The sequence below is a fragment of the Pseudophryne corroboree genome, chromosome 8 (assembly GCF_028390025.1).
Source record: "Pseudophryne corroboree isolate aPseCor3 chromosome 8, aPseCor3.hap2, whole genome shotgun sequence".
Taxonomy (NCBI): domain Eukaryota; kingdom Metazoa; phylum Chordata; class Amphibia; order Anura; family Myobatrachidae; genus Pseudophryne; species Pseudophryne corroboree.
The window spans coordinates 384,865,096-384,881,818 of NC_086451.1; the positions used below are offsets into that span (position 1 = coordinate 384,865,096).

The 16,723-nt window shown below is 47.8% G+C and overlaps 1 protein-coding gene across 1 annotated transcript in view; it reads right to left on the bottom strand.

Moving 5' to 3' along the window:
- LOC134949205 (HHIP-like protein 1) overlaps window positions 1–16,723 on the bottom strand; it is a 104,744-nt gene that overhangs the window by 4,153 nt on the left and 83,868 nt on the right. The window contains exons 5-8 of the mRNA XM_063937655.1: window positions 10,599–10,725; window positions 8,405–8,550; window positions 6,588–6,669; window positions 5,209–5,291 (exon numbers count right to left, since the gene is read on the bottom strand). Coding sequence (XP_063793725.1) covers window positions 5,209–5,291; window positions 6,588–6,669; window positions 8,405–8,550; window positions 10,599–10,725 — 438 coding nt within the window. The remainder of the gene's footprint in view (window positions 1–5,208; window positions 5,292–6,587; window positions 6,670–8,404; window positions 8,551–10,598; window positions 10,726–16,723) is intronic.

A 16,723-nucleotide genomic window follows, 5' to 3' on the forward strand; every position in this document is an offset into this window, starting at 1 on the left:
CGTGTCGTTGGAATCAGCTGCGATTTTGGAATATTTAGAATCCACCCGTGCTGACGTAACACTAACTGAGATAGTGCTACTCCGACTTCTAACTGTTCCCTGGACCTTGCCCTTATCAGGAGATCGTCCAAGTAAGGGATAATTAAAACGCCTTTTCTTCGAAGAAGAATCATCATTTCGGCCATTACCTTGGTAAAGACCAGAGGTGCCGTGGACAATCCAAACGGCAGCGTCTGAAACTGATAATGACAGTTTTGTACTACAAACCTGAGGTACCCTTGGTGAGAAGGGTAGATTGGGACGTGGAGATAAGCATCTTTGATGTCCAGAGACACCATATAGTCCCCTTCTTCCAGGTTTGCTATCACTGCTCTGAGTGACTCCATCTTGAATTTGAACCTCTTTATGTAAGTGTTCAAGGATTTTAGATTTAAAATTGGTCTCACCGAGCCGTCCGGCTTCGGTACCACAAACAGCGTGGAATAATACCCCTTTCCCTGTTGTAGGAGAGGTACCTTGATTATCACCTGCTGGGAATACAGCTTGTGAATGGCTTCCAAAACTGCCTCCCTGTCGGAGGGAGACTTTGGTAGAGCAGACTTCAGGAACCGGCGAGGGGGAGACGTCTCGAATTCCAGTTTGTACCCCTGTGATACTACCTGCAGAATCCAGGGGTCCACTTGCGAGTGAGCCCACTGCGCGTTGAAATTTTTGAGACGGGCCCCCACCGTGTCCGAGTCCGCTTGTAAAGCCCCAGCGTCATGCTGAAGACTTGGCAGAAGCAGAGGAGGGCTTCTGCTCCTGTGAAGAGGCTGCCTGGTGCAGTCTTTTTCCTCTTCCTCTGCCCCGGGGCAGAAATGAGTGGCCTTTTGCCCGCCTGTACTTATGGGGACGAAAGGACTGAGTTTGAAAAGACGGTGTCTTTTTCTGCTGAGAGGTGACCTGGGGTAAAAAGGTGGACTTTCCGGCCGTTGCCGTGGCCACCAGATCCGATAGACCGGCCCCAAATAACTCCTCCCCTTTAAACGGCAATACTTCCATATGTCGTTTGGAATCCGCATCCCCTGACCACTGTCGCGTCCATAACGCTCTTCTGGCAGAAATGGACATAGCACTCACTCTTGATGCCAGGGTGCAAATATCCCTCTGTGCATCATGCATATATAGTAATGCATCCTTCAAATGCTCTATAGTTAGTAATATACTGTCCCTATCCAGGGTATCAATATTTTCAGTCAGGGAATCCGACCACGCAACTCCAGCACTGCACATCCAGGCTGATGCGATTGCTGGTCGCAGTATAACACCAGTATGTGTGTATATACCCTTCAGGATATTTTCCAGCCTTCTATCCGCTGGTTCTTTGAGGGCGGCCGTATCAGGAGACGGTAACGCTACTTGTTTAGATAAACGTGTGAGCGCTTTATCTACTCTAGGGGGTGTTTCCCAACGCGCCCTAACCTCTGGCGGGAAAGGGTATAGTGCCAATAATTTATTAGAAATTAGCACTTTTTTATCGGGGGAAACCCACGCTTTATCACACACCTCATTTAATTCATCTGACTCAGGAAAAGCTACTGGTAGTTTTTTCACTCCCCACATAATACCCTTCTTTGTGGTACTTGTAGTGTCAGAAATATTCAATGCCTCCTTCATTGCCGTGATCATGTAACGTGTGGCCCTACTGGACATTACGTTTGTCTCCTCACCGTCGACACTGGACTCAGTATCCGTGTCTGGGTCTGTGTCGACCCACTGAGGTAACGGGCGTTTTATCGCCCCTGACGGTGTCTGAGACGCCTGGACAGGCACTAATTGATTTGTCGGCTGTCTCATGTCGTCAACAGTTTTTTGTAAAGTGCTGACATTGTCACGTAGTTCTTTAAATACAACCATCCAGTCAGGTGTCGACTCCCTAGGGGGTGACATCACTAATACAGGCAATTGCTCTGCTTCCACATCATTTTCCTCCTCATACATGTCGACACAATCGTACCGACACCCAGCACACACACAGGGAATGCTCTGATAGAGGACAGGACCCCACTAGCCCTTTGGGGAGACAGAGGGAGAGTTTGCCAGCACACACCAGAGCGCTATATATATATCAATAGGGATAACCTTATATAAGTGTTACTCCCTTTTATAGCTGCTGTTTATAATTTAGCTGCCAATAGTGCCCCCCCTCTCTCGTTTTTTACCCTGATTCTGTAGGGACTGCAGGGGAGAGTCAGGGAGCCGTCCCTCCAGCGGAACTGTGAGGGAAAATGGCGCTTGTGTGCTGAGGAGATAGGCTCCGCCCCTTCACGACGGCCTTATCTCCTGCTTTTTTCTGGAAAACTGGCAGGGGTTAAATACATCCATATAGCCCAGGAGCTATATGTGATGTATTTCTTTTGCCATCCTAAGGTATTTCTGTTTTTATTGCGTCTCAGGGCGCTCCCCCCCAGCGCCCTGCACCCTCAGTGACCGGAGTGTGAAGTGTGCTGAGAGCAATGGCGCACAGCTGCAGTGCTGTGCGCTACCTTAGTTGAAGACAGGAACGTCTTCTGCCGCCGATTTCACCGGACCTCTTCGTTCTTCTGGCTCTGTAAGGGGGCCGGCGGCGCGGCTCCGGGACCCATCCAGGCTGAACCTGTGATCGTCCCTCTGGAGCTAATGTCCAGTAGCCTAAGAAACCCAATCCACTCTGCACGCAGGTGAGTTCGTTTCTTCTCCCCTTAGTCCCACGATGCAGTGAGCCTGTTGCCAGCAGGACTCACTGAAAATAAAAAACCTAAAATAAACTTTTACTCTAAGCAGCTCAGGAGAGCCACCTAGCATGCACCCTTCTCGTTCGGGCACAAAAATCTAACTGGGGCTTGGAGGAGGGTCATAGGGGGAGGAGCCAGTGCACACCAGCTAGTTCAAGCTTTTACTTTTGTGCCCAGTCTCCTGCGGAGCCGCTACTCCCCATGGTCCTTACGGAGTCCCAGCATCCACTTAGGACGTTAGAGAAACTATTTTTTTTTTAATGGCATGACAATTATACCTCTTTTACAGCACCAGCTTTGCACACGGGTTATTGCTCAAGCGCGCGCATAACCCGTGTTACTGTGCAGTGTAAAAGGGTCCAGTTAAAATAATAATCCGGGTCGAGCGACCCAGTATTCCAGCTCGGGTAGCAAGCAGGGTTGAACACTTGTTCAACCCACCTCGCTGTGCTGTGTAAACGCGAAGCCGGATCAATGGACCCGTTTCCCGTTCACTCTGTGTGGACGGGTGGTGCTTGGAGATTGTGTGATCTCTAAGTGCCGCCCCCACCGCATCACCGCTGACGTCACCAACCTGGCAATATGCCAGGTTGGAAACAGAGGCGAAGAGAAGCCTGAGGCGGGTCACAGCCAGGAAGCATCTGTGTCAGGCTCCTGGGTGCAACCCACCTCAGGCGGAATAAAAGGAGTATTAGACAATAATACTCCCACTTTTACTACAATTTGAAAGTCGCATTGCCAAATAAGAGGTAGCAAACCATTCTCTAAGCATTGCACATTTATTGGCAAGCTGCTCAATCAGATTGTGATGCAGATATACGCAACTAAGATCTCTGTATTATCTGATTATTATGTAGTGTTATTTCTCACTCAGTGTGCATTAGGGATAGCAAAATGTTTTTTTCTTACCCAGAATTATCCCTCCCTTTTAGCACCTGAGTGACATCACAATCTGATTGAGCAGCTTGCCAATAAATGTGCGTTGTATTTCAGAGAGGCATGGATGGGTCCGCATTAGGAGGAATTGCTGACTCCACAGTGCCATTGGAGAAATTAGGGGTGTCTCCAGGTAAGCTGGCTCTCAGATACTGTAGGAGCCATATCATGTGGCCTTACACTGGGCTATTAGGGTATCCTTTCAGATGGTCGACCATGTTATGGTCGATAGTCATTAGGTCGACCACTATTGGTTGACATTGACATGGTCGACCTGGACACATGGTCGACACATGAAAATGGTCGACACATGAAAAGGTCGACATGAGCTTTTTAACTTTTTTTTCTTTTGGGGAACTTTTCCATACTTCACGATCCACGTGGACTACAATTGGAAAGGTAATCTGTGCCGAGCGCAGCGGTAGCGGAGCGAGGCACCTTCCCCGAAGCATGGCGAGCCATGCGAGGGGACGCCGTGCACTAATTGGAGTTCCCAATCACTTTACGCAAAAAACGACACAAAAAAAAGTTAAATAACTCATGTCGACCTTTTCATGTGTCGACCTTTCATGTGTCGACCATTTTCATGTGTCGCCCATGTGTCCATGTCGACCATGTCAATGTCGACCAATAGTGGTCGACCTAATGACTGTCGACCATAACATGGACGACCATCCATACCGGAACCGGCTATTAGACCCAGACATATTTGTCATTATTTATGGGGTGGGTTTGGGGTGTGATTTTCCCTGTGTTGGTATGGCTGGGCTGCTTCAGGTTGGCACACCCTAACACTTTATTAACACTTATGTTTTTCCCTATCACATTGTATATATTTTTGTATTATTTTAATCACATCTCACTTGCATAGCACTTATGTGCTTCTTATTAACCCTTACTATTTTTCACCTGTGTGCTGCCCTGGGGTAGCCGGCCTGTGCCGACATGATGGGGTCCCACACCCTGGACCCAAACCTAGTATTAGGGACCCCCAGTGACAGATACGCCTTGCCGTTCGGCCTGGGGGCTTAACCCTATATCTGCAGATATATGCAACTATGATCTCTGTATTATCTGATTATTATGTAGTGTTATTTCACACTCAGTGTGCATTAGGGATAGCAAAATGTCATTCTCTAAGCATGTCTGGCCAGACAAGCAAAGTTGTTAGCGCGTGTTTACCAATACTTATCTTCAGCACTTATATGAAATGCTTCAATGTAACATTATCAAGTACAAATAATTTATTCCACTGGGGGAGAGGCAGTAGTATTCTGAACCCCTGAGCTACAGAAAATCCTACAGCTGGTCTATCACAGCCAAGTCTGATAAAGTTAGGAATATAAAGGAAAATTGACTGTGCAATGCCTATGTAAATGACCCATGTCACTCATTTCTGAATTTCTCATGTTACACACTTCAAACCACCATCAGGCCTCATCAACCCATCATACCCCAAAACACACATAATATACAGAAGCATCTATCTGCTCACACAGAGCTGCAAATTATTACTCACTTTGCCTTGGATAGAAATCTATCAGTTTTCCTCTCACAGGCACAGGTTGAGGGCTCAGGGGGCATTTGCCTGGGGGAGCTCTCCTGTGAGACAGACATATAGAGACTGTTCAGATCATGAAAATGTAACGGCCATAATACACGTCTGCCAAAGATTACCCCAGATATTCTTTATTACTGTGGAGAAGGGCCTATTTATCGTTGGCGGCCGTGGAAGCCCCGGAAAAGTATAATTTCTTTTTGCTTAATTTCACTGCAATTATAAATAATTTATCAGGGTTATTACACAAAAAAGTCTTACAAGGACAGCAAAGCCATAACAGGGCACCAATGCAACTTGGCCAACCCCGACCCTTGTACATGTGAGTGGGGGACTGGATGCCACAAGCCAGGGAAGCTGAGCTCCCGGAGTGCCCTAAGGCACATGGCAAATTCAGGTGCCACTGGGAGATTGATGGTGCCACCTCTGCACACTCCTAGTTACTGCCCTGCGGAACAGAGGCTACAAAGTACCTGAAATACTGATCTTCTGGTCTATCAATGTTGTCAGTAAAGGTAAATTATACAATTTTATTTTTTTTAATGTGCCGGAGTCTACTGTGCATGCACAGGTCTCCAGAAACATGGCACCCACTATGGTCCGGAGACAAATTTCCTACTGCGCAGCGGCCATTTTGGGTATGATTTTTGCCACTGCTGCTGTGGCTGCAGTGCCCGTTGTGGGACTCCGGAAAGGTAAGTATTAAAACAACATGGGTGCAGTGTGTGCGGTGTGGGCCCCTCCTGGACCCAGTGGCCTGTGTGCCCAGCACACATTGCACCCATGATAGAAACGCCAATGGGGGAGGGATCAAATAATGGGGACTGTGGATCCTGTGTCAGTTTGCCTAATGCAGAGGATATCACTAATATATCTTGTTAGGCATTTCTTATATAGCAACTATAATTAAATCATGTGGAAATTGCAGTTTCTGCATGATTGAAGTATAGTTGCTAAGTAAAAGAGGAAAGCCCCTAATAAATAAGCCCCATATTCATTCAATAATTAATAAAGGAGATCTTACGATGGTGCCCTCCAGGTAACACCCCACTGTCCCCTCTATACCGCTGCTGCATCACTACTTACACAGATGTTAGTCTTCCCGAACAAATCTAGAGGACATTCATTTTAGGGAATAGAAAACCGTAATATCAAAGTTACAGTGTGGAATATAAGGGAGACACCACATCATCCTTCTACTACTGGGCAGGCCTAGCTAGGGAACCCTCCCTGGTTGGAGTTCTCCTTTGTTCTCCCGTCCAGTGATTACATTCTTACAGGAACCTCTCCCCTTACTTGCAGCACTGATTCATACAGTAAATAGATAAGACATTTATTACTTTGATGGGTCCACTATTTTATACATGACGCCAGCTGCCACTGCTGCACTCGGGGTCCCCGTGGACAAGAAATACAGTTCACCTGGAAAGAGAAAAGAAATGATTAATAAACCATTATTACACTATGGGCCTATGGGGGTCATTCCGAGTTGTTCGCTCGTTGCCGATTTTCGCTATGCTACAATTTGTTGCTAATTGCGCATGCGCAAGGCACGCAGGGCGCATGCGCTTAGTTATTTAACTAAAAACTTAGCAGATTTGCTGTGGATTCTGCAGCGCTTTTCAGTCGCTCTGCTGATCGGTGAATGATTGACAGGAGAGGGGCGTTTCTGGGTGGTAACTGAGCCTTTTCCGGGAGTGTGCTAAAAAACGCAGGCGTGTCAGGGAAAGACGTCAAACCAGGAACTAAACGGACTGAGCTGATCGCAATCTGTGAGTAGGTCTGGAACTACTCAGAAACTGCAGGGAATTATTTATTAGCAATTCTGCTAATCTTTTGTTCGCTATTCTGCTAAGCTAAGATACACTCCCAGAGGGCGGCGGCCTAGCGTGTGCAATGCTGCTAAAAGCAGCTAGCGAGCGAACAACTCGGAATGACCCCCTATGTTCGGTACTTTGTGCATACACCAATGTTCAGTGCTGCACATGTGCAGTATGGGTCTGTGACGGCGGACCCAAGGCAGCATCAGACTGTCAGTGATTGACAGACTCCGTTAGGGGCCAGCGACAGCCTCCGTTTCTCCAAACGGAGGTGCATCTCTGCCGTTGCAGGGGAGAGATGAGGCCAGAGTCTCCGTCTGAGGATGTATGTTTCCTGGCCTCTTGGTAGCTCCTGCGACAACCGGCCTGTGTGACCTCATGGGTCACGCAGCCAGCCGATAGGGTCGCAGATGATCCAACAATGCATCCTTGGATGCAGCTTGGATCATATTAGTGCTATCACTGCTGCTTCCATGTACGCAGTAGCGGTAGCACCTCCTGAATCAGGCCCTATATATATGTACATATTTATTTACACAGTTTCCAGATGTGTTAAGGCATATACACACGGTGAGATTCGGGCTATGCCCGATTCTCACTATGCGACAGGGGCCAGGTCGGCACATAGTCAGTATCGCAAGCACACTTAGTATGTGCTTGCGATACGGACTATGTGCGTTTTTGGCTAAGTGTCAATTTTGACATCTCTTCTATAGAGATAGTCAAAACTGACTTGCCTGCACAGCCTATCTAGGCTTGCAATGCCGACCACGCGGGACCGCGCATCGGGATCGCAAGGTGACTTTCACCTTGCGATCTGCACTAACTTTTCTTAAGAATTTGACTATATAGTCAAAATCGTAAGAAAATATCTCACCGTGTGTACACACCATTAGGCACACTTTGCATGACATGATGGATGAATATCAGATGTGCTCTGGCCCCCACAATAATGTCAGCTTTCAGATTAGAGAAAGAAGAGAACAGAACACTGGTTTCATGAAAGCTGTAAGCAACAAGAGGAAGGGTTACTGTAATTCACAACTGTCTACCTTCAGGTGGCTTTGGTTTGTACACTGCATTCAGCAAATCCCCGTAATATTCCTTTATGTGCTTTTCAGCCTTGTATTTACAACATCAGAAAGCTTTGATTGTTTGTGTTGCCCTGGCAAGTGACACAAGAGTACTTGCAGAATACTTGTGTCCTTGTTGATTTGGATCCTCCAAATCCACTCCTAATCCACCTACTACATATAACCTGTCTCCATAACACCTCTTATTACTCACTATAACACCTCCTTATACTGTAGCTTTTATTACCCCATATAATGTGTTACCTGCCTCATCCTCTCCAAATGTTATAATATAGGGGTAGTAGCTGTTGATTAGTTTGGGAAAGTTGCAGGTTTGGGCCGCTCCCATACAGATCTCTGTGTAATGCCATTGTTGTCCGTCCTTGTCCTGTTTTAGCGACATAAGGCGCCTGGAGCAAGAAAGTTAAATGGAGAAAAAAAATATTGCAGATTAATAGTATGTAATATGATGACAGTGTGGCCCTAGGTCACGGTAGATGCTAGAATCAAGTGGGCTAAGGGACCTTTTCCGTCTGGGGGAGGAGTTACGACACAAGGGGGAGGAGCTACGCCAGCGGGATAGTTCCTCTACTATCCACGCCACCAACTATTACCTTTAGTAATCAGGTGGCGAGCGAAGCGGAGCGGAGCGAGCCACCGAGCCCGAAGCGTGGCGAGCGAAGCGAGCCCGCGAGGGTACTTTTCGGGTACCCTGTTCGCCCGTAGCTTCTCCCCCTGGTGACGTGTCTCCTCCCCTAGATACGTCAGAAGGTCCCTTCTCCCACTCCGAAATAGAATCAACCCCTAGGTCACTGTAGGAATCCACGCAATCTTCTGTCTGTATCACTAGAAGGACATTGTCCTTTTGCCTTTATCACTAAGGGACATTGGTGGTCATTCCGAGTTGATCGCTCGCTGCCGATTTTCGCAGTGCAGCGATTAAGTAAAAAAAACAGCAAAAATGCGCATGCGCATGGTACACAGCGCGCATGCGCTAAGTACTTTCACACAAAACTTTGTAGATTTACACAAGCTCGAGCGACGTTTTTTCATCGCTCGAGTGATCGTAGTGTAATTGACAGGAAGTGGGTGTTTATGGGCGGAATCTGGCCGTTTTCAGGGAGTGTGCTAAAAAAACGCAGGCGTGCCAGGTAAAAACGCAGGAGTGTCTGGAGAAACGGGGGAGTGGCTGGCCGAACACAGGGCGTGTTTGTGACGTCAAACCAGGAACTAAACGGACTGAGGTGATCGCAATCTAGGAGTAGGTCCGGAGCTACTCAGAAACTGCATGAATTTTTTTAGTAGCAATTTTGCTAATCTTTCGTTTGCAATTCTGCTAAGCTAAGATACACTCCCAGAGGGCGGCGGCCTAGCGTTTGCAATGTTGCTAAAAGCAGCTAGCGAGCGAACAACTCGGAATGACCATTGTCCTTTTGCCTTTATCACTGAGGGACATTGTCCTTTTGCCTTTATCACTGGGGGACATTGTCCTTCTGCCTTTATCACTGACGGACATTGTCCTTCTGCCTTTATCACTGACGGACATTGTCCTTCTGCCTTTATCACTGACGGACATTGTCCTTCTGCCTTTATCACTGACGGACATTGGGGGAAGACGTATGAATGGTCGATATAGGGAAAGAGCGTACATTATGTACGCTGATACCGCTTCCCCCCTTGTATGACTGTGGCGGTGTGTGCTACATGACAGGGGACCTATGCACCCCTGTCTATTTCGGTGCTGCTATCTAAAAGACAGCATGCCAATATGCAGGGCAATGTATGAATGGTCAGTTACACTGACCGTTCCGACACCTGCAGCTATCGGTTTTGGCAGCTGAAGGAGTCGTTGCCCTGTCTTCACAGCAGAGACAGTTCTGTCCCTGGCTGTAGCGAGTGCCTGCTCCCGGCTGCATGTGAGATCTCGCAAGAGTAGCGAGATCTTGCACATGCGCACTGGAACAGGCTGGGTAGGGAGACATAACGCTTCAGCACTAAGCTGATGTGCTGTGTGCTCAGGCAGCGATCTCCGGAGGGGGGAGTTTTCACTCCCCTTCTTCGGCATACAAGATGTTAATACAATCTTGTCGATGTTCATTCCTGCTTTGCCTCGGTAATGAGGCGAGGCAGGAAGTGCTCTAGCGGCAGAGCCATTCCATTATAATACATCTCGCCCACTGTCCTTCTGCCTTTATCACTGAGGGACATTGTCCTTCTGCCTTTACCATTGTGAGGGGCTGTGTACTTATATCTGTATCAATACAAAGGACAATATCCTATTACTGTTATAGTCAATGTCCCTTTGTCTGTGTTAATCCAAGGAAGAGTGTCATACTGGTTTGTCACCAAGAGGTGCAATGTCCTGTTACTGTAGGTGTTAATGTTCTCCTGTGGGTGACACCATGGGAAGTATTAATACATTGGAGAGGTACAGCCATCTAGGCCCAGTTGATCTTACCCACTCATGAAGTCCCCAAAGATGTAGCGTCCCATGAGATTGGGCATTTGACATCCGCGGTAGACATAGCCCCCAGTGACTGACTTTCCCAGTGAGTGAGGATAGGCAAATATTGGTAAGATGTCATCTGAAACAGAAATAGACAAATCTTAGGTACAAATCAATCACAGTAAGAGAAAGGGTTTAATTCTGCACAGATCAATCACAGTACAAGAGTAATACACAGGGTAACAAATCACAGAATCAGAGTAATGCACCGTGTAACAAATCACAGTACAAGAGTAATACACAGGGTAACAAATCACAGTACAGGAGTAATGCATGAGGTAACAAATAACAGTATAGGAGTAATGCCTGGGGTAACAAATCACAGTACAGGAGTAATGCATGAGGTAACAAATAACAGTATAGGAGTAATGCCTGGGGTAACAAATCACAGTACAGGAGTAATGCATGAGGTAACAAATCACAGTACAGGAGTAATGCATGGGGTAACAAATCACAGTACAGGAGTAATGCATGAGGTAAAAAATACAGGTGTAGTGCGCAGGGTAACATAGCACAGTATAGTTGTAATGTGTGGGGGAACAAATCACAGTATAGGAGTAATGCATGGACAACAAAATACAGTACAGGAGTAATGCATGGGGGAACAATTCACAGTATAGGTGTAATGCTCAGGGTAACAAATCACAGTATAGGAGTAATGCGTGGGAAAACAAATCACAGTATAGGAGTAATGCGTGGGAAAACAAATCACAGTACAGGAGTAATGCATAGGGAACAAATCACAGTGTTGGAGTAATGCATGGGGTACCAAATCACAGTATAGGAGTAATGCGTGGGGTAACAAATCACAGTACAGGAGTAATGCGTAGGGAACAAATCACAGTGTAGGAGTAATGCATGGGGTACCAAACCACAGTATAGGAGTAATGCGTGGGGTAACAAATCACAGTACAGATGTAATGTGCAGGGTAACAAATCACAGTATAGGAGTAATGCATGAGAGAACAAATCACAGTACAGGTGTAGGGCATACTTACCTACATTGTTTTTCTCCTCTCCGGGAGAAGCCCGGAGAGGAGACGCTGCAGGTGCCTTCGGGGGCGGGCTGTGACATCACTAAGCCCCGCCCCGCATCGGGAAATGGCGCGATTCGCGGGTCCGCGGGAAGGGGGCGGGGCTAAAATGACGCGATTAGCGTCATTTTAACCCCTTCTCCACCCGACGGACCCGCGAATGCCGGAGGTTATCTCTCCATCCTGCTCGCATCACTAGGGTGCGAGCAGGATGCGGGAGACCTGCCCACTCTTCCGGGGGTGCGGGGGGCTACCCCAAAAAAACGGGAGCCTCCCGCAGCTTCCTGGAGAGTAGGTAAGTATGGTGTAGGGGGTAATTCCAAGTTGATCGCAGCAGGATTTTTGATAGCAATTGGGCAAAACCATGTGCACTGCAGGGGAGGCAGATATAACATGTGCAGAAAGAGTTAGATTTGGGTGGGTTATTTTATTTCTGTGCAGGGTAAATACTAGCTGCTTTATTTTTACACTGCAAATTAGATTGCAGATTGAACACACCACACCCAAATCTAACTCTCTCTGCACATGTTATATCTGCCTCCCCTGCAGTGCACATAGGCCCTCATTCCGAGTTGTTCACTCGCAAGCTGCTTTTAGCAGCTTTGCACACGCTAAGCCGCCGCCTACTGGGAGTGAATCTTAGCATAGTAAAATTGTGAACGAAAGATTAGCAGAATTGCGAATAGACACTTCTTAGCAGTTTCTGAGTAGCTCCACACTTACTCTGCAACTGCGATCAGTTCAGTCAGTTTCGTTCCTGGTTTGACGTCACAAACACTCCCAGCGTTCGCCCAGACACTCCCCCGTTTCTTCAGACACTCCCGCGAAAAAACGGCAGAAACGGCAGCGTTTTTTCACACACACCCATAAAACGGCCAGTTTCCGCCCAGAAACACCCACTTCCTTTCAATCACATTACGATCACCAGAACAAAGAAAAAACCTTGTAATGCCGTGAGTAAAATTCCTAACTGCATAGCAAATTTACTTGGCGCAGTCGCAGTGCGAACATTGCGCATGCGCAATTAGCGGAAAATCGCTGCGATGCGAAGAAAATTACCGAGCGAACAACTCGGAATGACCACCATAGTTTTGCCCAACTGCTAACAAAAATCCTGCTGTGATCAACTTGGAATTACCCCCGTAATGCGCAGACTAACAAATCACAGAACAGGAGTAATGCATGGGGGAACAAATCACACAGGAGTAATAAACAGGGTAACAGTGTAACAATTATTTTAATTACATGTATAATCAGCTATGAGCAGACAGGCACTGATGGGGGAGACTGGAGAGTGGGCTACACATGTCATTCTACAATTTGAATTGAATAATAAAAATCTTTCTCTCTCATCCCCCCCAGAATCATTCTGCAGATCTAGAGAACCGTCAGGAACAGATGCCAAATAAATCTGTAGGATGAATTTATTTTTCACATAACTATATATTAATCCCCCCCCCCCCCTTCCTTCCCACTTATTTATATATTTATTTATTTTAAATGTATATTTCAATTACCATGTTATTTTACAGTTCAGAAATCCTATATATACACTAGTTTGTTTCCTTGTAGCTGTTAAATAATAAATTTTCCTGTGATTTCTAAATTTTTCTCATACAGGATGCCATCAAGTTGTGCCCCTACTAGCAGTAACACATCACCTACAGTACATAGGACCAGCAGTATCACCTACACAGGGCTGGCAGTAACACGTCACCTACACAGGACTGGCAGTAACACGTCACCTACACAGGGCTGGCAGTAACACGTCACCTACATAGGACTGGCAGTAACATGTCACCTACACAGGGCTGGCAGTAACACGTCACCTACACAGGAACGGCAGTAACACATCACCTACATAGGACCAGCAGCATCACCTACACAGGGCTGGCAGCAACACATCTCCTGCACAGGACCGGCAGTAACACATCACCTGCACAGGACCGGCAGTAACACATCACCTACATAGGACCAGCAGCATCACCTACACAGGGCTGGCAGTAACACGTCACCTACATAGGACTGGCAGTAACACGTCACCTACATAGGACTGGCAGTAACACGTCACCTACACAGGGCTGGCAGTAACACGTCACCTACACAGGGCTGGCAGTAACACGTCACCTACCTAGGACTGGCAGTAACACGTCACCTACACAGGACTGGCAGTAACACGTCACCTACACAGGGCTGGCAGTAACACGTCACCTACACAGAGCTGGCAGTAACACGTCACCTACACAGGAACGGCAGTAACACGTCACCTACATAGGACCAGCAGCATCACCTACACAGGACCGGCAGCAACACATCACCTGCACAGGACCGGCAGTAACAGATCACCTACAGTACATAGGACCAGCAGCATCACCTACACAGGACTGGCAGTTACACGTCACCTACACAGGGCTGGCAGTAACACGTCACCTACACAGGACTGGCAGTAACACGTCACCTACACAGGACTGGCAGTAACACGTCACCTACACAGGACCGGCAGTAACACATCACCTACAGTACATAGGACCAGCAGCATCACCTACACAGGGCTGGCAGTAACACGTCACCTACACCGGGCTGGCAGTAACACGTCACCTACATAGTGCTGGCAGTAACACGTCACCTACATAGGACTGGCAGTAACACGTCACATACACAGGAACGGCAGTACATAGGACCAGCAGCATCACCTACACAGGACCGGCAGTAACACATCACCTGCACAGGACCGGCAGTAACACGTCACCTACACAGGGCTGGCAGTAACACGTCACCTACACAGGAACGGCAGTAACACATCACCTACACAGGACCGGCAGTAACACATCACCTACAGTACATAGGACCAGCAGCATCACCTACACAGGGCTGGCAGTAACACGTCACCTACACAGGGCTGGCAGTAACACGTCACCTACACAGGGCTGGCAGTAACACGTCACCTACATAGTGCTGGCAGTAACACGTCACCTACACAGGGCTGGCAGTAACACGTCACCTACACAGGGCAGGCAGTAACACGTCACCTACATAGGACTGGCAATAACACGTCACCTACACAGGGCTGGCAGTAACACATCACCTACACAGGAACGGCAGTAACACATCACCTACATAGGACCAGCAGCATCACCTACACAGGACCGGCAGCAACACATCTCCTGCATAGGACCGGCAGTAACACATCACCTACACAGGACCGGCAGTAACACGTCACCTACACAGGGCTAGCAGTAACACGTCACCTACACAGGGCTGGCAGTAACAAGTCACCTACACAGGGCTGGCAGTAACACGTCACCTACACAGGACCGGCAGCAACACATCTCCTGCACAGGACCGGCAGTAACACATCACCTACAGTACATAGGACCAGCAGCATCACCTACACAGGGCTGGTAGTAACACGTCACCTACACAGGGCTGGCAGTAACACATCACCTACACAGGGCTGGCAGTAACACGTCACCTACACTGAACTGGCATTAACACATCGCCTACATATGTTAGATTCTCTATTACTTTCAGTCTGGAGTATGTAAAAGAGTGTAAGTTGGTTATGTAATGTGCAGAAGTAGGGAGTAGCCTTACTGGACATACGCCGACTGTGCTAACAAGCTTCAGTGTCAGTGTAACTGGAAATGATCCAGTCGCTTCTAACAAGCTTCAGTGTAACTGGAAATGATCCAGTCGCTTCTAACAAGCTTCAGTGTAACTGGAAATGATCCAGTCGCTTCTAACAAGCTTCAGTGTAACTGGAAGTGATCCGGTCCGGTTGCTTCAACCAAGTGCCGATTGACTGGGACTCCTCTGATTTGGTCACTCGTTAATGGAAACCGTTGGGACAACTCTGTTGCTCAACTCTCAGGTCAAGTTGCAGAATTGGCCCATGTTGGGACTACCATTGCACTTTGTCCTCTCTATTATAATAATAATAATAATAATAATAAAAAACTGCCCCTCACACATGCTGTAATCCTTTCATGTTCTTTCTCTATGCAGCAGGGACGTGCAGTCAGGGGAGGCAGGGGAGGCAGTGTCTCCCTAGTCATAATGATTAAAATAATATAAAGAAGATACAAATAACAGATTCTACTTTGTATTATTTTCATCATTTTTACCAGACATTCCAGCTAAATCTCTATGGGAGGCAGTGACAATGATATAGTGTCTGAAGAGGGGGGCGGGCAGGGGGCGGAGCCAAGTCACGGGCTGCAAAAGCCCATTGAAAAATGACTGGAAAGCGGCACCAGCACAGTTGCCTCATTGACAGGGGCTGTGCCTTCAGGCCACATGAAGGCACACCCCTGTCAATCATTGGACAGCGGCAGGGGGTGGGCTGGGACGGATGGGCAGAGAGCCAGATGCCTCCATTCCGATTGGCCGCATGTCCCCGCTGCTCACAGCCGCTTCTCGCGTACCAAGATCCGACAAGCGGGAGCTTCTGTGTGCTGCGCTCCCGCGCGGCCATCCCTTCCCGCCGCTCCTGTTTTCTCAGCCCCGGCTCTCTGTCTTGGTCCCCCCTGTGCTCAACAGTCTGACTTCTCTCCTGGCTGGCCCCCGTGTTGACTGCTGAGCTGATCTCCAGCGACCCCCCCTTCCCCCCCCCGCTCCTCTTGGCCTGCGGTCACAGTGTACATTACAGTACACTATACTGCACTACATTACAGTACACTATACTACACTACATTACACTACAGTACACTATGCTACACTACAGTACACTATGCTACACTACAGTACACTATGCTACACTTCATTACACTACAGTACACTATGCTACACTACATTACACTACAGTACACTATGCTACACTACATTACACCCTAAGGGTAGAGGGGGGGATGTAAAGTGCTCTACCTGCCGTTATGTGTAAAAAGGGGACACAGGCTGCCGTAATGTGTAAAAAGGGGGAATCTGTCCGCCGTAGTGTGTAAAAAGGGGACGCTGTCCACCGTAATGTGTAAAAAGGGGACGCTGGCTGCCGTAATGTGTAAAAAGGGGACGCTGTCTGTCATAATGTGTAAAAAAGGGGACACT